Below are 21,395 nucleotides of genomic sequence, written 5' to 3'. Positions count from 1 at the left end.
AGGGGGTCTGGTCCAGAGAGAATGTCTTTGGGAGGGTATGGGTGGGGTATAGAGGGGGTCTGGTCCAGAGAGAATGTCTTTGGGAGGGTATGGGTGGGGTATAGAGGGAGGTCTGGTCCAGAGAGAATGTCTTTGGGAGGGTATGGGTGGGGTATAGAGGGGGTCTGGTCCAGAGAGAATGTCTTTGGGAGGGTATGGGTGGGGTATAGAGGGGGTCTGGTCCAGAGAGAATGTCTTTGGGAGGGTATGGGTGGGGTATAGAGGGGGTCTGGTCCAGAGAGAATGTCATGTCATATTTCCTGTAATCCCTCGTCCCCTGCTCTGAAAACACTCTCTGAATCCCATATCCCTGTTGCCCTGGCAACCTCACAGACGAACGAGCAAGCCCTGACACCCAACCAATCACCCGCCTCACCCCCCACCCCCTCCCTCCCAAGCCTTCGTCCCCTTTGCTATTTGTCATGGCTTGGCTGAGTTTATTTAGAAGCAAATGAACTATGTCTGGAATCTAGGGTGTCACCTGCGTCGCCACAAAGAGAGGTCTGGACGGACTGAGGAGGGGAAGGGGAACCGCTTGGAGGTTTTCAAACTAACAACAGACTGACACTCAAACTCTTCTGAGGCCATTTAAAACGCTGAAGAAAGAACCGCAGAACAGCCATCTTTTATGGCCTGTTGTTCTGTTCTAAAGGCCTTCACAACTCTCCTGGACAGACACACACACACACAGACACACACACAGGGAATAACTTACAGCTACTTCTAGAAACTAGCGGATGTGAGACTGTGTGTGTGTGTGTGTTTGTCTGAGGCACAGTGAATGAGACCCGGGCAGTCACACTCAAATCTTTTTGACTTCTATTCTGTTGATACGGCAGTTAAAAGTTTAAGGGAGAGAGGAGATTCTCAACCGAGGACTGTGGACAGAGCTGCATAATGTGTAGATAATACTGACTGAGAGGAAGTTCAGGAAGTAAGGCTAAAAGAGTATGACTGGATTGTGAGAATAAATTAGGTGTGTGTGTGTGTGTGTGTGTGTGTGTGTGTGTGTGTGTGTGTGTGTGTGTGTGTGTGTGTGGTAGAGCAGCGGTAGAGCAGGAGGGAATGCAGTGGAGAGATTGTTTGCTTTCCTTTAAAAACACAGAGTCCAGCAGCCAAAACACACATTCTTTTGTCTAGGGCCTTGGCCATTGTCAACATGCTACTCCGGGAACACATAACTAAACCAGGGTTCTGTCAGTCTCGTGGCTGTGGAGGATGCTATTTTGTCCTGCAGCCTTATCAGAATCTGGGAGTTCAGTTCAGCCTTTTACAGCCATCTGGATTCCACCACTGTTGTGAAAGTCCTTGTCCACTGAGACTGCTGTAGTGTAGCCTAGCAGAGCAGTAGCTGTTGGACCTTCGACCAGAGCCAGGGAGTGTTAAGTGGTAGGATGTGGGGAGAACAGGTGTGTGTGTGTGGGGGGGGGGGGGGGGGGGGTTGCGTAACCTCTGTCAAGATTTACCGAGGGCTGACTCCTGACCTTTGAGGAAGAGAGTGCGCCAGAGCCAGACGAGGGGGAGGTCTGTGGGGTGCAGCGGGGCCCGGGGCCAGAAAAGCCAGGGTAATCTCCTCACGTCACAACAGACCTGAGGGTCAACGCCAGCTGCAGCCCCACTCAGCCCCAGCCAGCATCATGCATCTGTCCACATCTGTCAGAGAGACTCAGGCTGCCAGGGCTTTACTTTACTCTTGCTAGAACAATGGAGCTATTCTGCCTGGCTGGTGGACGAGGCACGAACACCAACACACACACACACACGACATTACCTCACAAACACGCACATGCAATGGAGTTAGTTTTTACACCTTCAACCACAAGGGCACCAACGACAACAAAAACAATGCAAATATTCACATGGTATAATGTGCCACATGGTATAATGTGCCACATGGTATAATGTGCCACATGGTATAATGTGCCACATGGTATAATGTGCCACATGGTATAATGTGCGCACACATGCAAAGAAACACCACAGAACACACCCAAACACAGGCAGGAACTTACAACCACTATAGTTGCTGGAAGAGGAGGGAGGCAGTACGGTGAGCCCATCACAGGGCCGGGGATCCACTGGGAAATGACAAAACAGGTGACAATGAGATTGAGCTACTCCGACGTTCTACACTTCTGAACAACATGAAGGGACCCAGACAGACCTACCGCAAAGACCCGTAACTCCTATGTTTTCCATGTTGAAAAGCAGACCCTGTGTTCAGGCTGAGCGTGTGTTCCTCTCCAGAGAAAGGAGACGTGATTTATGCGTGTGAATCAGGACACCTCCGTTCAGCCAGTGTGAGTGACAGTAACTCAGAGACACTTTTTCTGCTCTGTGGGTCATTGTGCAGGTAACCTGAGCCCACCCTCTCAGACACAATACATCACCCAGCCTGACACAGGGGTCGCAGGCCAGCTCACCTGTGGACGTCACGCAGTAATCTGTGACACGGTTCGACACGCCACGGTCACGGACTACAGAGCAACAAGTATGGATGAATGGCCTGATCCCCACTCAGACAGTGACCTATTCCACAGGTATTGTGAACCAACCAAAAGCCCATACAAGAAGAGGGACAATAACAATAACAGGATAGAAAGCACAGCAGGGCCACCATCTTGTCATCCCCTTCAGCAGGAAGGAAGGAATCTCCAACCTCTACACTTCTGAGAACTGTCATGGAAGTCTTTCCTTCCCTTGTTTGCGAGCTTGCTTTGGGAGGAATTTATGAAGGTATGGGAATTTGGTAACCTCCAACAAAAGTCCCTCTGAGGCAGTGTTCTGCCCACAGCAAAGCACAGCCCCCGTCAGCCAAACTCCCACCACCATCACCACCACCACCATCACCACCACCACCACCCTCCCCACCACCACCACCACCACCACCACCACTACCATCACCACCACCACCACCACCACCACCCTCCCCACCACCATCACCACCACCACCATCACCACCCTCCCCACCACCACCACCACCACTACCACCACCACCACCACTACCATCACCACCACGACCACCACTACCATCACCACTACCACCATCACCACCACTACTACCACCACCATCACCACCACCACCACCACCACCACTACCATCACCACCACCACCACTACCACCACCACCACCACCACCTCTACCATCACCACCACCACCACCATCACCACCACCATCACCACCATCACCACCACGACCACCACTACCATCACCACTACCACCATCACCACCACCACCACCACCACCACCACTACCACCACCACCAACACTACCACCACCATCACCACCACCACCACCACTACCATCACCACCACCACCACCACTACCACCACTACCACCACCACCACCACCATCACCACCACCACCACCACCACCACTACCACCACTACCACCACCACCACCACCACCACCACCACCATCACCACCACCACCACCACCAGGAACCAGCAGCTCCATTTCTTATTTCTTTGTGAGAGTCCATACTGACACCACACTGCCAACAAGAAGAGATCCTCCTCCCCCAACACCCGCTCTCCTCTCTCTCTCCCTGCTCTCCTCTCTCTCTCCCTGCTCTCCTCTCTCTCTCCCCGCTCTCCTCTCTCTCTCCCCGCTCTCCTCTCTCTCTCCCTGCTCTCCTCTCTCTCTCCCCGCTCTCCTCTCTCTCTCCCCGCTCTCCTCTCTCTCTCCCCGCTCTCCTCTCTCTCTCCCCGCTCTCCTCTCTCTCTCCCTGCTCTCCTCTCTCTCTCCCCGCTCTCCTCTCTCTCTCCCCGCTCTCCTCTCTCTCTCCCCGCTCTCCTCTCTCTCTCCCTGCTCTCCTCTCTCTCTCCCCGCTCTCCTCTCTCTCTCCCCGCTCTCCTCTCTCTCTCCCCGCTCTCCTCTCTCTCTCCCTGCTCTCCTCTCTCTCTCCCTGCTCTCCTCTCTCTCTCCCTGCTCTCCTCTCTCTCTCCCCGCTCTCCTCTCTCTCTCCCCGCTCTCCTCTCTCTCTCCCTGCTCTCCTCTCTCTCTCCCTGCTCTCCTCTCTCTCTCCCTGCTCTCCTCTCTCTCTCCCTGCTCTCCTCTCTCTCTCCCTGCTCTCCTCTCTCTCTCCCCGCTCTCCTCTTTCTCAGAGAGGAGCCAAGAGGTTGGGGGTAGGGGAGAGTTATGTGGGCCAAATAAAAGAGCTAAAGTAGTCAGAACTGCATTGTGTGAGGGGGGGGGGGGGTTGGAGCGGAGGGAGGAGGGGCAGTGACCCAAACAGACAGTCTTTCAGGCCTGAGCTTACACAAACCAACAGATCTCAGCTGTAGCCTGGCAACAGTAACCCATGGTTGGGGAGAGGGTGAGAGGTGAGGGGGGCGTTTGGGAGAGACATAGGGTTCTGTGAAGACAGTTTGTAAAGTTCTGGAGAGCATACAGCAGGGCCACCACATGAAATAAGAAGAAATAAGAATTTAAAGTCATAAGACATGGCCAGATATGGAATTATTAACACATACTAACTACACTACAGCCTCTGAATGAGTGTCTTCATTTTGTTGTCAGCAAACTATTCAATGATCTCTTAGGTAACTTAGAGTTCAGTTAGTGACATGATCAAACAGAATGACCATGATCAACTATAAAAGGATGTGTGTACGAGAGTTTCCCCGTTTAAAGTCCAACGTTTTATTGAACAATGGTGCTTGGCGACAGACAATGGAGGTATTGAAATGAGCAGAGGGAGGTTTGAGGAGCGCCCCCATGGCATGAATATTAACCATGTGAACATTAAGACAATTAACCTCCTCTTAGAGAAAAGCAAATATGAATCTGAGCAGAAAAAAGCGGTCACTAAACGCTCTTAACCCTCGAGGGGACAAGAACACATATCAGTGAATTTCAAACTCCTGTGGCTTTGCTCGTCTCAATGCCCTTTGTAAGTCCTTGTTTTCTCTGGCCAGAAGACTGCATGGACATGGTGCAATTTTGTACCTTGGCGTGACACATGGCTGCAATTGTGTAAATAAGGGCTCAGTAATGCAGTAAACACACACATTTACCTCACATTAAACTGAAACGAAGACACTGATTCTTTAGGAGACAATGCAACACTAAAGTTGATATCTTAAGAAATACCTCAAATGTCAACACCCTTTCTTCTGGAAAAAAAACCTCCCTGAAATAGTTTCAATAGCAAAGCAGACGTCCATAACCACATCACATGTATCCCAGGGTCGAGGTCTTCCAAAGCATTCTTCAGTGTGCTCCACCACAGACCCCCCCCCCCCCCCCACCTAAACTGAACCAGACTGCTGCAGAGCCTGAGAAAATAAAATGAACTTTTTCCAGCATAAAAGGCAACTTCCTCACAGAGTTTCTCAACAAATGATTTCCCGTCATCAAATGACAGAACTTCCCTTCCAATATCTTGCCTGTTTCTCACTGTGATGGTTCCAAGTTCATTCAGGAATAATGTATAGCCAGGCCTAAATGTGACTAATGATGATGAGACAGCATTTGTTCCAATCCAAAGACCAGGTTCATTTATCATAGTTGGCTATCCTACTGCTCAGTGAACATTTATTTCACAATGACTTTGGGAGAGAGCAATGAATGTATTTCAATATATTCAAACAAAAGCTTTTATGAAGACAGGCTGATGGATTAGAATGTGGAGTCCAAACCAAACAGACCAGCGCAGAGCAGACCTTTTTACAGGAGAAAGGCTGTGTGATAATCAGAGTCACTGGAGGTATGTTTACAAGACAGGGACTATCTTCCACAGTGATAAGAAACCTGGGGGAGAATACTAGGAAAAGGGCCAAAGAATGTCCATTATCTCAAGCACTCTCACCAATAAACCGCTGGAGAACTTTAAGATGAAGGGTGAGGTCCTCACTTCTATCTCCTCTAACATCTTATAAACACCAAAACAAGCACTCGACAACGTGGGATTTGACTTGTATCTTTCTGTAACCATGTCTGGTTTCTATCTACTTTAAAGGTGCACTATGCAGAAATCGCTCCACCATTTCCTGGTTGTTAAAATTCGAATAGTTCGCCAACATTTCAGTTTATGTGACAAAACAAGCAGGTATAGTGTAGAGAATCATTGTGCCATCTAAACCGCTGTGAAATGTCTTTTCTATAACCAAAACTATTGTATTTTCAGCTGTTTGAAGCTGGTGTGCAAAATCGAAAGTAAAACTAAATTTAAGAGTGGGAAGCATAGAAAGAGCACACATAGAACAGATCTACTGCTTCTTTGACTTGCTTTCAATGAGAACGACAGATCTATAACTGATCGCCCAGATCGTCCAAAAAGTTTCGATATTGCAGCTTTAATGCACCCTGCTGCTCGCCGGCTACATTAACACATTTCTGTGTTGTGGAAAAATGTGCTTGCCTTTCCTCTGGTCATCTGAGGGAAGGACCCATTCCTTCCTCTCCTCAGCTAGTCTGGGTCTGAGAGGAGAGGGAGGGGAACATGGGGAGGAATCTCGATCGGCTGGGCTCAACCTCAGTTATTCCAATGACATGTCTCTTTAGAAGCCGTAGTCTCCCAGCGGAAAGAGAAACAAGCAGGGGATGAGACATCAGAGGAAGGACTATCCCTATCTAAGCACGAGATTTAGACATATAGGGACTGAAGCATAATGTAGTAATAATATAGGACTTCATTGCATATTTTCTTCCTCTTTGGGCCACACAATAATGGACAGTCTGACAATGATTATCTAGCTCAGTTGAGTGTATGTGTCTCTGTGTCTGTGTGTCTATGTCTCTGTGTCCCTGTGTCTGAGTGCTGTGTGCGTGTGAGTCAGTGTTTGTTCTTAGTAGAGATTCCAAATATAAAACATGAAGAGTTCACATGAGAAAAACAAGCAGGCAAGTTGTACCACAATCCCTGATGATGAGTTGTGGCAGTAACATGATTGCGTAGGGGACGCTGTTGGTGGTATTGTGGTCAGTGTGGATGGAGGGATCAAGGAGGAGGGCAGAGAGCAGTGAGGAAGCTGCTTTAAGCTGCACAGACAGACAGGATGTGCGTATGACAGCGGGTCAGAAGGCACCACTTCCTCTGATAGGGCCTGGGAACCACAGCCACCCAGTTCTCCTCCAGCCCCCATGACCCAGGAGCAGTGGGGACAAACCCTTCTACCCCCTACCTGCTCTCTCTGCTCAGACCCAACCACCACTCTCTCAGATAAATACACTTCATCTTCCCTTAGATATGCAACCACCTCAAATCCTATCTACAGGTCCAACAAGCTGAATCCACAGGTTCCTTCAAGTCGGGAAGAGACCACTGACTCCTTGGGAGTGAATCTCAATTGTGTTTACTTGATTCCATGGATCCTCACTCATGGATGCGTTTTGAGGAGGTGAGGGAAGAGGATGCAAGGAATCAAGAAACACAATTGAGAGTCACCCATGGAGTCAGCGGTCTCCTGACATGACGGATTGGGGATGGCTCAATCTGAATGTCAACCAGACACGAGAGATCTGTGGTTCCCTCCCGCTGCATGTTGGCGTGAGAGAACCTAATTGTCTATCTATCCCACCAGTCATTCCAAACATGCCGTTTTAAATGAGAGCCTGTGGTCAGGGTGTTTGAAGCATTCCTGAGAAGCCTGCAGGGTGGACGGGCTGGAGGTGAGCAGGACAATGCACCGAGAGGAGCAGCAGAGGGGGAGAGGAAAGGAGGGATCTTACTAGGCATTCCTCTCTAATCCAGCATGACGACGCCATAGAAAACACTACTATCCCCAAGGTGCTCCGGGCAAAGCCAACAGTACTAACTAACTGTGTTGTCCGCCTGCTTCGCTCTGCCTGTCACCGTTGTTGAATCAACATTGTTTCCACGTCATTGCAACAAAACAAAATCAGTGTGATGACGTTTAATCAACGTGGAAAACTGATTGGATTTGCATAAAGTCATCAACGTAAGTGAATTCATGATTTTTTTTTGTACCTAAATCCAATGACATGGGGCCATTTTGTGTTGATTTCATGTTGAATTCATGTTAGTTGACAACTCAACCAAATGTACATCAGAATTGTTGTTGAAATGACATCTGTGCCCAGTGAGTGGGGAATGTGTGTAAATCTCTCTTTCAAGGTGAATTGGCTCTATTCAGGGGTACTGTACAGGATTACATCTCAGGGATGGGCAACTTTAATGGGGGTGGGGGTCACAAAAAGCTGAACTCGTCATGGGGGGGGATATCTGACTGAGATTGACTAACAAAATCAATTGGGGCCGCCTGGTCGGTAATTCAACCGTGATTACTACAAGTTTAGATAGCTGGCCGCAAGACTAACTTACAATCTAAAAAATGTTTGCTGACCAGGGCTATTTGAGTGACCGCCAGTTACCCATCCAAATCAAAATCAAATGGTCTATCTGGTCTATCTGGTTTGGATCCAAATGACAATAATCACATTCAACAGAACCTGATGCATTTTTCATGAGGAAACTCAGAATTCTGCTCAGGTCTTTCTTTCCTCATGGAAAATAAAGCAAACATTAACGCATAAAACCCTCCTACACAGAGACCCTACTACACAGACCCTACTACACAGAGACCCTACTACACAGAGACCCTACTACACAGACCCTACTACACAGAGACCCTACTACACAGAGACCCTACTACACAGAGACCCTACTACACAGAGACCCTCCTACACAGAGACCCTACTACACAGACCCTACTACACAGAGACCCTACTACACAGAGACCCTACTACACAGAGACCCTACTACACAGACCCTACTACACAGAGACCCTACTACACAGACCCTACTACACAGACTCTACTACACAGAGACCCTACTACACAGAGACCCTACTACACAGAGACCCTACTACACAGACTCTACTACACAGAGACCCTACTACACAGAGACCCTACTACACAGACTCTACTACACAGAGACCCTACTACACAGAGACCCTACTACACAGAGACCCTACTACACAGACCCTACTACACAGACCCTACTACACAGAGACCCTACTACACAGAGACCCTACTACACAGAGACCCTGCTACACAGAGACCCTACTACACAGAGACCCTAGGACACAGAGACCCTACTACACAGAGACCCTACTACACAGAGACTCTACTACACAGAGACCCTACTACACAGAGCTCCTAGGACACAGAGACCTTACTACACAGAGACTCACACACACACACACACACACACACACACACACACACACACACACACACACACACACACACACACACACACACACACACACACACACACACACACACACACACACACACACACACACACACACACACACACACACACACAGGCTGAAGTGACTGTTCCCTATCAAACTGAAAAACTGTCCCTCATTCATCATGTCCTAAGCAGGCCGGGAGCTTCCATGGAGGTCATTATAACACAACACTTTGAATTTATAGACCTCACTCTGCTACTGAGGTCACATCACAGCTATTAATAACACACAGAGCCACTGTTTCCATCCCTCCATCCGCCTGGCCTCACAGACAGACAGACAGCAAGAGAGGAGAGAGAGAGAGAGAGAGAGAGAGAGAGAGAGAGAAGAACATATCTTTCAGATCCATCCATCCCTGACAGAGGATCTGAAGCCATTGTGCAATCTGTGGTGGGGTCCACTGTGGGCTTTGAGAGACACAACACACAGAGGATAGATAAACCGTCGGAGGAGCTGGGGGAAAACACAGAGACAAAGAGCGTTCATCCCCAATGGCAGTGAGAGAGAAAGGGAGCATGTTCAGAGAAGAGGAGGCCTGTGGGCTGGTCCGCCGGCCGGCTCCATTCCTCCACGCACGAGCCCGTCTCTCCCAGCATGCGGCCAGCAGGCCGCTCAATGGCAGCACCTGGCCCTCCGCTTCTCCCCCTTTGTCAAAGATCTGACTTCACTGGATTACCATCACAACATCCACCAGCTGTCCCCTACACCCCCCCTCCCCCTCTGAATGACACCCTCTCAATCTGCCTAATTATCTCCAGCACTCCAGCGGCCCCTCCGTTGCACATTCCATCTACACACAGACATACAGGGGCAGGGCAGGGCGGAGCAGAGGGGGCCCGTGGCCCTTCAACTGACTGCTCACCTAGAGGGCCACTCTCTGTGATACTCAACCTCTTCACCATCAAGTGCACCACACGTCTGTCTGTCTGTCTGTCTGTCTGTCTGTCTGTCTGTCTGTCTGTCTGTCTGTCTGTCTGTCTGTCTGTCTGTCTGTCTGTCTGTCTGTCTGTCTGTCTCTGGGCTTTGTGCTCCCTTGGCCTTGTGTTCAATTATGGGATTCAGAGAGAGAATGAGGGACAGAGAGAACAACAACGTTCTGTCCAATGATTTGTGTATGTTTTGTACTTTCCCCAACCATCCAGGATGTTGATGTTAGCAGGTGCATCAAGAGAAGAGAAAAGAATAGCTAAGACTCATAATATGACACAACAGGGAGTATCATGTCCTGAAGCCAAAGCACTAGATCCAATATACTGTTATCATGATTCAGAGAAGAAGAACAAATCACTTGGATCGCTGTAGTGTGTGTTACAGGTGCATCAGCATAGTAGTCCCTCCCAGGCCAGACCAGCCAGCCCCTACACCTATCAGAAGTGACCCATCATGCTGGCTCAGTGAGACGGTGGAACAGGTTCCAGAAGGATTACTCCTGTAATCTGCTATCCACTACACATGTCTGAGACCCTGCTCATTCACCTTAGACAGGGACACAGAAGTGAACCATGAGGGGCAGGGGCGGAAATCCCGGGGGGGACGGGGGGGGACAAACGACCCCCCCATCCTGGGGAAAATATGATTTGTCCCCCCCAATATATCACTGAAACATAACTGTGTAATTTAAATAATATTAATAATACGCAATGAAAGCAATTGTGCTGATTATAGACACTTAATAGCGCGTTTTTAAGTTTCAAAAGATTGCGACCCCCCCACCCTTTGCCTCACAATGGTTTGATCCACTGCCAGTTCCTTAGTTGGCAAGGTAACAGAGGGGTCGTGTCTACTGTCTGAAAGGCACTCAATGAACGTAACTGACGTGAGGTTAATCAAGTCAATCGCGCACACACACTAGCTGAATATGCAGAGCTAGCGGGCAAATATTAACTATTAAGCTAGCTAGTACCTATTCCATTTATGTGGCCTCGTCAAAGATGGAATCTTTGCTATCGTCAATTTATTCCAAGATCAGCATGCAGATGATGTAAATTAGTGCTTCAAAGTCCCTGTGATAAGGTTAGCGATAAACTGAAGTCCAAACTGAACAGAACTACACTCTCTTCTACCATTGTCTTAAATATATTTAATGGTCTCGTTACAAAAGCTAAATTGTCTCAAGGGAACTTTTATTTATTTATTTTATTTCACCTTTATTTAACCCGGGTAGCAAAGATTATAGCAAACACCACTGAAACGGAATTGGTGCTCGCTAGCTTTGCAAATTCAGCTATTGTTGGAAGCCAGCCAATATGAAACAAACTATTAAAATTACAAAAGGTTGCAGCATATGTTGTGTAAATGGTGAACTCATACAGCTGTCAACTCTTGTCATTTTAATCCGTTTCACATTTGCTAGCTACCTTTTAGATCGAAGCCCAAATAGAATGATAAAAGATAAGATGATAGAAGCCCATCTCCTACTGTAAATAACCTACACACTGTGTGTGTAGATTAGCCAGCCAGCCAGCCGGCCAGCCAGCCAGCCAGGTAGAAAAATGGCAGAAAAATAAAAGACGGACATCAGAGTATTTTTCAGTACACCAAAACGCATAGTAAGAACCCTAGTAGCCTAATATCTCAAAGACTAGTTGATAAAATGTTCATAAGAAAGAAATGAAATTCTAATGGAAATGTTTCACAATGATGTCATTAGGCAGAGCAGGCAACAGATGGCACACAGACAGCAGAGTTGGGGACAGATATGCAGGGACAGACTGGCAGAGACAGGGAGTCTCAGGTAAGTTTGTTGAGTCTTTGGCAACATTATGAAAGGTTCACAAAAAAATTGACTTGTAAAATAGGAACATAATTGGAAAATGCCATGGATACCCCCACTCTCAACTTAAACTGGTGACTGAACTAAGATTTGTTAAAGGCAATGGTATTGCTGTTGTGATTAGTTGTGTAGTTTTGGGTACCGGTAGTTAGGAGTACGGCAAACACCTTATTTCTTTGGTTCCTCAATATACATTTACCATATTACAATGTAGGCTATGTGTTACAGTACTACTTTTGGTGTCCCCCTGAGGAATTGCTCTTGAGAAAATGTAATGTAATTGTCCCCTCCAAAGTTGATATCAGATTTTCGCCCCTGATGAGGGGGCCAGGCAGACAGGGCCACAGCAGTGAACCATGAGGGGGCCAGGCAGACAGGGACACAGCAGTGAACCATGAGGGGGCCAGGCAGACAGGGACACAGCAGTGAACCATGAGGGGGCCAGACAGACCGGGACACAGCAGTGAACCATGAGGGGGCCAGGCAGACAGGGCCACAGCAGTGAACCATGAGGGGGCCAGGCAGACAGGGACACAGCAGTGAACCATGAGGGGGCCAGACAGACCGGGACACAGCAGTGAACCATGAGGGGGCCAGGCAGACAGGGACACAGCAGTGAACCATGAGGGGGCCAGACAGACAGGGACACAGCAGTGAACCATGAGGGGGCCAGGCAGACAGGGACACAGCAGTGAACCATGAGGGGGCCAGACAGACAGGGACACAGCAGTGAACCATGAGGGGGCCAGACAGACAGGGACACAGCAGTGAAGGGGGGCCAGGGGGGGGTGAGGGGGGCCAGACAGACAGGGACACAGCAGTGAACCATGAGGGGGCCAGGCAGACAGGGCTAACAGGGAGGGAGCAAAGCTTCATGGTTCTGGTATGCTTAAAGCAGAGTTTAGTATCATGTCTTTATGTTTGCCAACCAGACAGAGGATACATTGGTATCTGGGACAGTAACAATGACAATAAGAAAATAAAGAATATTATTGTCACCTGAGAACAGAGGAAAATAATACCCATGTTGCACAACTTCAGAGAAGGACCTGATCAACAGCGTCTGCTCTGAAACATCAGGTAGGGAAATCCACAGGTTGATTTCAAACAGAGCGCTAATGACTAGTTTACCCTCGATGATTTTCAGGTAAAATCTCACGTGTCTCACCAGCTCTCTACAATTTCTTCCTAAAGCTACCACTTTTATCTCTTCTCTATCTGCCATTTCTCTCTCTCTCTCCATTCCTCCCTCACTCTCCTGTGCCCTTTCCTGTTCTCACCCTCTCCCCAGCTCTCAGCTCTCCTGATGGTGCCCGGTTACAGTCAGGTATCTGGGAGAAGAAAGGACCTTTTCTGCTGTTGTGGATCTCCAGTTACACTGGGATCCCAGGGGATGGGGCTGGGGTGAGGTGGGTCCTCCAGTCGCCTCTGTCTAGGACTGGGACTGGTTTGACCACTCCGATCTGCTCTCCCGTTGGCCGGGCTGAGGCTACGCTGCCTGTCCTGGTCATGGGCCTGCTGTGGGCGTGTTACCATTTTGTGTGGTATGGCATTTAGATTTTCTAGTGGGAATCTCTTCTATGTACCGCTGTTGACACTGACCCAGAGGGGTGATTACACATTAATGGACGCCATTAAAGTTAGGAGATGAATGAATACGCTTGGTCCAAGTTCAAGGGTTTAACTATGTACAATAATACAGTAATGACCAGTAGAAGGTAGAAACATAGGCTAGCTGGTAGCAGAGTTATGTGAAGACACTGAGAAGTCTTTTGCTCCAGAAAGTCTAACCAGTTTGAAAACAGAAGAGAGCTCATCTCACAAAGAACAGTTTGAGGAGCTATTAACACAATTATCATTTACCCAGCGCTTTCCCTGCCTTAGGTAATGATTTGAGAACTATATTGTCGCTTGTGGTTACTGGCGGCACATGCGTTTACACAGACGCTGCCTGCCACTTGTATACCTTTATGCGGTGTCTGTGACTGATCTTTTACAATGGCCATGTTTTCAGACAGATCAGAACTAGGATGTAAGTAATGAAATGAGGTGGCAGTGTAGAATGTTCCAAGCAAGCAGCAACTATAGTATAGTCTACTCTAGTGGAATCAGTGGTCCATCCCTAGTCTACATAGGGATCTACTATACAGCCTGGTTGAGAAACTCGACTGAGAATTGGAATGATGATTGGTGAGGTCAAAAAGCCTTTGGCCCAACTGTAGCATGAAGGTGAGGGTCTTGTCACCAACCAAGTCCTACAAACGACTGTAGTGGAGGGAAGCTGCCTGTCAGCCAATCACATCAGACAAAAGTAAAAACCAAAGGAACCAAGCATTATTGTTCCATCCAATTCTCAGCTCTGGTCCAACTTCAAACCCTAATGTATTATAGGCTTTGGTTTTCCCAATGGTAAAAACCCTAATGGCCCCCTTGCCATCATCACACTGTATTTATCCTAACTACTGCGATTGTTTCCCACGTACCCCCTCGCCTACTGGAAAAACAAAGACCCCTAATCACTGTGAATGACTGTGAGAGCTCACACAGAAAATGTCCAAATCAGGCGGGAAAGTAAAAACAGCAGCCCCTGGCTCTCATGATAACAATCATGTTGCTTCACAGATATAGAAACCGTGGGAAACTCTCAAAAGGAATTCTGCTGGTTACGAAACAATCCATCGAATTGCGTATAAGGAACACCTTAGTCATGCTATAACCCGTTTAATACTGTGATTTATGTTTCACAAAGCTCTTCATCTTCAACAGGTGTAACTGCAAGTGAACGGTGTGTCACAAGCCAAACAAGTCCAGGCTGGAACACTCCATTCAACCTGTCTCGTGTGTATCCATGCATTGTTCATTATACACATTACACCCCAAGTAGTGGTTCGATTGCAGATTGAAACATTTAACTAAACGTGTCAAATGTTCACCGTAAACACGTGCAATTGTCCACAACTTAGCGATAACCACCCAGCACTTGGCTGAGTTCCAGCCCATTGTGAGCGCAGTGCAGCTCCAGTAGTTTGCGATACAATGATTTACTAACCAACTCTAAATAACACAAGTTCTGCATACTGATACAAATGACTAAACTATGGCTTCTTGAACCGTTTCTACACCATAACTCCTCAACTAATCGTGATAGTCTACTCATAGGCCTGGGCCTGTACTGTTTTCAGACTTCCTCCTCATCATGTGACCATTTGGAACAATGCAGGCCTGCAGTGATTTCGTACATGTGTGATCCATAAAACATGATGTTGCACTTACATGCATCGCGAGGGTGAGTCTATGCACGTTCCTCCATTGTCACAAGGTCTGTATTTATCCACGCAGCGGAATCCTGTGGAGAGGAAGGAGAGATGAAGGGAGTCCTGCCCATGGTGATCAGGCCCTTTTCTCAGGGCAGGTTTGAAATATTAATTTAATCCAGACATTTGATAGAGCATCCTATATCATTTGTGGGCGGAGAAGTGGGCATTTAAAATATATATATATATATATATATATATATATATATATATATATATATATATATATATATATATATATATATATATATATAATCAAATTACACTTTTCTGCTGTTCAGAATCAATCATTCCAACATACCGGTAAGCCATGTGCTGGATTTCAAACATGTTGCTCTTGGCTAGACAGTTCCATTTTCCCACTCGTTAAAATGACACTTTATGGACACACCCGCTTACATGGGTACGTTACGTTGACTTTCTTGGCATGAGCTGATAGTGTTATCTGCGACTGAATGCAGATGCATGCTGAGATCGGTGTAGACAGAGAAACGAGATAGGATTCCATTTCTTTTTCATAGATTCAAAATCGTTTTAGTAATAATAGGTTTGATATGGTAATTATTGACTATATGGGATAACTATAAGAATATCTGCCAACCCGTTTCGTTGAGGGTAGGCAAAGCCTATAAGCCAATGAACGGTTTCCATAATTTGTTTAATTACAGTGTAATGTAGCCGCCTCAAGTTGATTCATGTTCAGGGTTATTGCAAGATAATTAATTAATTCAGAGTTCAACTATGAGCTTCCCTGTATACAACCAATCAAATGTTGCAACCATAAAGTTGTATTTTACTGGATGTCAACAAAATAGACCTATAGGTTACTTTCTCAACAGTAGGCCTAGTTCAAAGGATTTTCGCGCACAAACAGATCTGGAACTCACAACCCTATCAAACATCCATCCAAAAGGTTTGTGAGCCATATGTGGTAGCTTATTACACAACATAGACAGATTACCTTTTAAAAAAAATCATGTTCAATTATATTCTAGCACTCATCCCATCCCCCACATCAACACAGTTCAATTGTTAAAAGCTCTTTGTTCAGATAAGGAGGGGTAAAGTTGCCTCATCACCCCCCTTCACTCACAAACAAATCTCACCCTATAACGTTACCCCCACGAACGAGGATAATAGACTTCAATGAAATAGGGAAAATACTTATCTCCTACAAGACATACATATGGAATTCCGTTTTTATGTGAGTAAACCGTGCTTCTAGCCTACAACTTGTGGACGAATGCCCGAAGTAACTTTCTTTCAATTCTTCCATTCCGCGTTCCGTTGTTGCGGGCTTGCTCAGCGCTGCCAGCGGCACTCCATACTATCGCTTGTAATTATGTTCTCACCGTGGCGATCAGCCTCGCAAAGTTACCCACAGAGACGCATACCAATCCCGCAGAGACAAGCGGATTCTTTGCTGTTATCGGATGCAATCTGTAAACAAAAATCTCACCACAAACTAGAAGATACAACATTTATATCAACCTCCACAAAACACCTCCCAACTTCCTTCCATTGAATACATTGGGCTTTGTCACTCAAACACTGCTAGAAGTTAGAATAACTTCAGTGGGAACATATTCCAGGATAGAATCCTCCTTGTTCACTACCAGTCTACAAAGAACATTATGCAATTACAAAGTTGGTAGCCTGTTACTGTAGGCTAAACAAAAACGAATGCTTGTTATCCAGTTATTACCCCGTTATAATAGCCTTCTTAGGTGTTATATTAACCTGTTAGAAATCTAATTTTGAACCGCACTAACAACCAACCATGCTTTTGTAAATGAAATGCTTAAAACAAATCGTTGTAGCCTAGACTAGAGATCAGCTAGCATGTTGTCTGGCATGTGCTTCAATCTGATGCCATTTAAATTGCGCAGCGCACAGGTGACAAAATGTAACTTTAACAATTTGTGAAGGAAAAAAACCCGCAAAAAGCTAGAATATGTCCAGACTTGTCTGCTAGTCAAATTTAGAATAAAGCTCACATACACATTCATTGTAATTTATGTGACTGTCAAATAAATAAAGTGTCCTTACCTTCGCAATTATGGACCAAGAATAAAATTGGTAAAAATATCCAAACTTTATAATTCCCCCCCATCTCGGTGGAATTGTGTCCCAACTCTTCTCTTTGAAGTGTTAACTTAGCAGTAATACATCCTTTGAGTTCACCGAGAGATAAAAGTTCCAAGAGGCAGTGTCTGGGATCTTCAAAAAGTTCATTAATCAACTAAAAATAAAAACGGTGTATAAATGGTATAGGTCCTATCCCGGATTAGCATTGGCAGCTCGGACACGGCTGCTGTGCGTCTCCTCCTGGAACTTTTGAAAAACTTTTTTTCTTCTCAGCTTGAAGTCTGCGCTGGGAAACAACTTGGTATCACTCCGCCCTCCTTTCCTCCTCTTTCCACTTGCAGTAAGGGGTTACACTCCGCTCAAGACAAATAGTCCGCAAGCCACCCGTCAATGGACCGGGTAAAGTGTTTTTTGTATGTCATTAGCAACATTTAGGGAGAGACCAGTCTTGTTGTCTTTCAAGAGTATGAAACGTGAAAATAATTTCAAAGAAACAGTAAATTATCTATTTAATATGACACCACGTTAAGACATAAATGTAGACAGTCAGTTTATACTGGCACTTTATATTGAGTTTTTTCAGCATTGTAGTCGATCTGTAATAGCCAATCTAGAGTAGACTTACATTAAAAAAGTTGTGATCTCAATGCAACACATCCATGAATTAATGTTGACACACTGTTAGATATCTAATTTCTGATTTATGTAATTTTTTAAGTAGCCTACATTTTCCATGGGTCATGTTGAGTGTCAATCAAGTCGATTTTGAAATATCAAAGGAATATATAGAAATGTCAACTTCTACCATAAAAAATCTTTGCCATTACTACTTGATATGATCTGTTATTATCAACTTTATAATAGCAGATAACACTCTTTGTAGAATAACAACATGTTTACAGTTTAGTGTGATGGACTAGACTACTGTTTTCCTGACAATGCACCTCTTGTTATCCTGACAGGAGTGTGTCTAGGTGCTACTTGTTTGTTTGTTTGTGTGTTTACACTTGATGCTTTGCAAATAAGACTGTGAATAATGTTTACATGATGGAAATGAGAGCAGACATCCCTGTTACCACCCTTTATACTGCTACTGTCAGGGCTACAGGCCTCTCTTTCTCTCAGCCTGCCTCTCCAGTGTCCACAGCCCTATGTCAGTGGACTCATTTTCTACAGCCTCGGTTGTTCTGTGTGCTCAGAGCGGAGCCGGTCGCTTACAGAGACAATAAGCGGGATTTGAATGAGAAAAGGAGTCCGGCATTATGACACAGTTTCTCTCCGCGGGGGACTGAGGAGAAGGGGGGCAGTAGCACACTGACATTCTGCTCCTGGCCTTGAATAAATTAACAAGCGCTAGATAGGGGGTGTGAATGTAGCAGAGTGGTTCGTTACAGCCAGTGACGTCACTCTATAGGGGTAATTGAAAAGAGCTTGTTAGGGCCCACCAGACACCTGCCTCTTTTGGCACCGGCCCTCTAAAACTTGTGTTCTGCTGTAACCATCCCAGTCAATAGCCGGATTCAGCAGCGAATACAATGGTTGATGATGTACACATGGTGGGTGGATGAGTTCATTTCTTCACCACCACCACCAAATCATGTTGATGTTCTCACACTGAAATAGCCACTGGATGCAAACTCACTCTCAACCAAGACTCTCTGACTATGTGTGAGTGTCTCCATATGTTTGCGAAAGACAGATGTAGAGAAGAAGAGAGGTTGCAAGTGTGTGTGATCGGGTGTGTTTGTGTATCTCACCTGGCTGGCTACAGTTTTGTCTTGCAGCCGCAGGGCTTGTGGTATAACCTCTCCATATGGGTCATGGCAGGCTCCCATCTGTGTTGAGAGTCCTTTCCAGCTGGAGGACTTCCCAGAGAGGGTTTTCTCCCTGTGTGCTGTAAGACAGAGAGTCTGTTAGGGGAGTCTATAATCACCCAGGAATTCCATGTCTGACTGTGACCGCCTTATCATCCCTCATCCTTCCCTGATGACTTTCACAATAGAGGTCAAAATGGGCAGTTGACCAATCCCAGCTGCAACCTTGTCATACGCTAAAATATCTCAGTAGAAATTGCTGTTGGAGATGCTATATTTGGGGGTAATGGACCACTGAGAGGGGCATTCCCTAGCACCACAATGTAGTTTGGGGACACTTTTGTTTGTGTATGTGTTCTGGTATTTCCGATTTATGCACGGCACGGGCCCGGCACGCCCTGCACCTATATCTCTGTCATATCACTGAGTGAAACGGTGTGTGAGTGTGTTTCTCTGCGCTTACAGCTAGCAGGCTGTTTGGCTCTGTTCCATAGAGGTTGTTCTACTCTGACAGTGCTTTGACAACAGAGGTGTTACCGATCAGTCACATCACTAAATGTGACAGAGTAATGGTGGCACAGGATAGGAAACCTGTAAAGTCTATTCATTTTTTTACTGCTGTAAATACAGTGTAACAATACAGTGTAAAAATGTACAATATTCTTGTAACACTGTACTTACTGTAAAACAATAATTACACTGTTATAACAACACGTAGTTAAGTGTTACAGTGTGTAAGTGTGTAACGTAATCCAATAAGCATCACAGACACGGGCTTGCTAGTGTAGAGCCTTGACACTATTTGAGGTGTAAGAATATAGGCCTATTATTAAAGCTGCGCTATGTAACTTTTTGGGTGACCTGACCAAATTCACATAGAAAAGTGTGTTGTAGATCTGTCATTCTTATTGAAAGCAAGTGTAAGAAGCAGTAGATATGTTCTATGTGCACTATTTATATGCTTCCCGTTCTTAAGTTTAGTTTTTGCGTCTTTTACTTTCGGTTTTGTACACCAGCTTCAAACAGCTGAAAATACAATATTTTTGGTGATGGAAAATATATTTCACAGTAGTTTAGATGGTACAATGATTCTCTACACTATACCTGCTTGTTTTGTCACATAAACTGAAATTAGGCAAACTATTACAATTTTCGAATTTTAGCAACCAGGAAATGGTGGAGCGATATCTGCATATTGCATCTTTAAGGATAATTCGTTGGATTTTGGAGCACACAGTGGGACCAGAGTGGGACAGCAGATGGAGTAGCGTGATCAAAAGGATAGTTATTTACAATTTTGTAGGCCTACAATGCAAAAGTGATGTTGAGGATATTTACAAATGTACAGACCAGGAACTTTAAAAAAAAATGGTTGTAGTAGTAGGTTTTAAGTTGACAAAAAAGACAGGTTAAAATGATCCAAAGAAGGCTAGGCCTACTTACTGTAACAACCAAACTGTCACGTCCTGACCAGTAAAGGTGTTATTTGTTCTTATGGTTTGGTCAGGACGTGGCAGGGGGTATTTGTTTTATGTGGTTCAGGGTGTGTTTGTGTATGTGTTCATGTAGAGGGGGTATTTGGTTTATATTGTTCGGGGTGGTTGTGTATGTAGAGGGGTATTTGATTTATGTATTCCGGGGTTTTTGGGTTATCGTTCTATGTTAGTTTATTTCTATGTTCTGTCTAGGTGTTTGTATTTCTATGTTTTGGTAATGGGGATTGGGGCCTTCAATTGGAGGCAGCTGTCTATCGTTGCCTCTGATTGAAGGTCCTATATTTAGGAGTGTGTTTGTTTTGGGGATTGTGGGAGATTGTTTCTTGTTTTGCTGTGTGCCTGACGAGACTGTCTAGTTTGTTTGTTTTTTGTATACGTTGTTTGTGTTTTTCCTTCTTCACTTAATAAAAAGAAGATGAGTATACATTTTCCTGCTGCGTTTTGGTCTACACCCTACAACACCCGTGACACAAACACTGTAACAACGTTGTCTATACACCACCAACATCAGGTGAAAAAGCGCAAATGGCTTAAGTAGCCTGAAAGCAGAAATGGTCATAGTATGACCTAACGACAGGTGGATCCATTCAGGATTTTTTTAAATAAATAAACACCTCAACGAGATTCAATAAACATGTATTTTACA

General features: G+C 45.7%; 1 protein-coding gene across 1 annotated transcript in view; it reads right to left on the bottom strand.

The window, feature by feature from the left end:
* LOC106601274 (neurogenic locus notch homolog protein 2-like) overlaps window positions 1-17,699 on the bottom strand; it is a 47,702-nt gene extending 30,003 nt beyond the window's left edge. Inside the window, exons 1-2 of the mRNA XM_045715124.2 lie at window positions 17,401-17,699; window positions 15,311-15,383 (exon numbers count right to left, since the gene is read on the bottom strand). Coding sequence (XP_045571080.2) covers window positions 15,311-15,383; window positions 17,401-17,464 — 137 coding nt within the window. The 5' untranslated portion in view covers window positions 17,465-17,699. The remainder of the gene's footprint in view (window positions 1-15,310; window positions 15,384-17,400) is intronic.
* Between the last annotated feature and the right edge of the window lie 3,696 nt (window positions 17,700-21,395).

Source organism: Salmo salar, chromosome 03 (genome assembly GCF_965601325.2).
Source record: "Salmo salar chromosome 03, fSalSal1, whole genome shotgun sequence".
NCBI classification, from domain to species: domain Eukaryota; kingdom Metazoa; phylum Chordata; class Actinopteri; order Salmoniformes; family Salmonidae; genus Salmo; species Salmo salar.
Note: the sequence above shows the minus strand (reverse complement) of the source record. Positions and strands in the feature narration are given on the sequence as shown.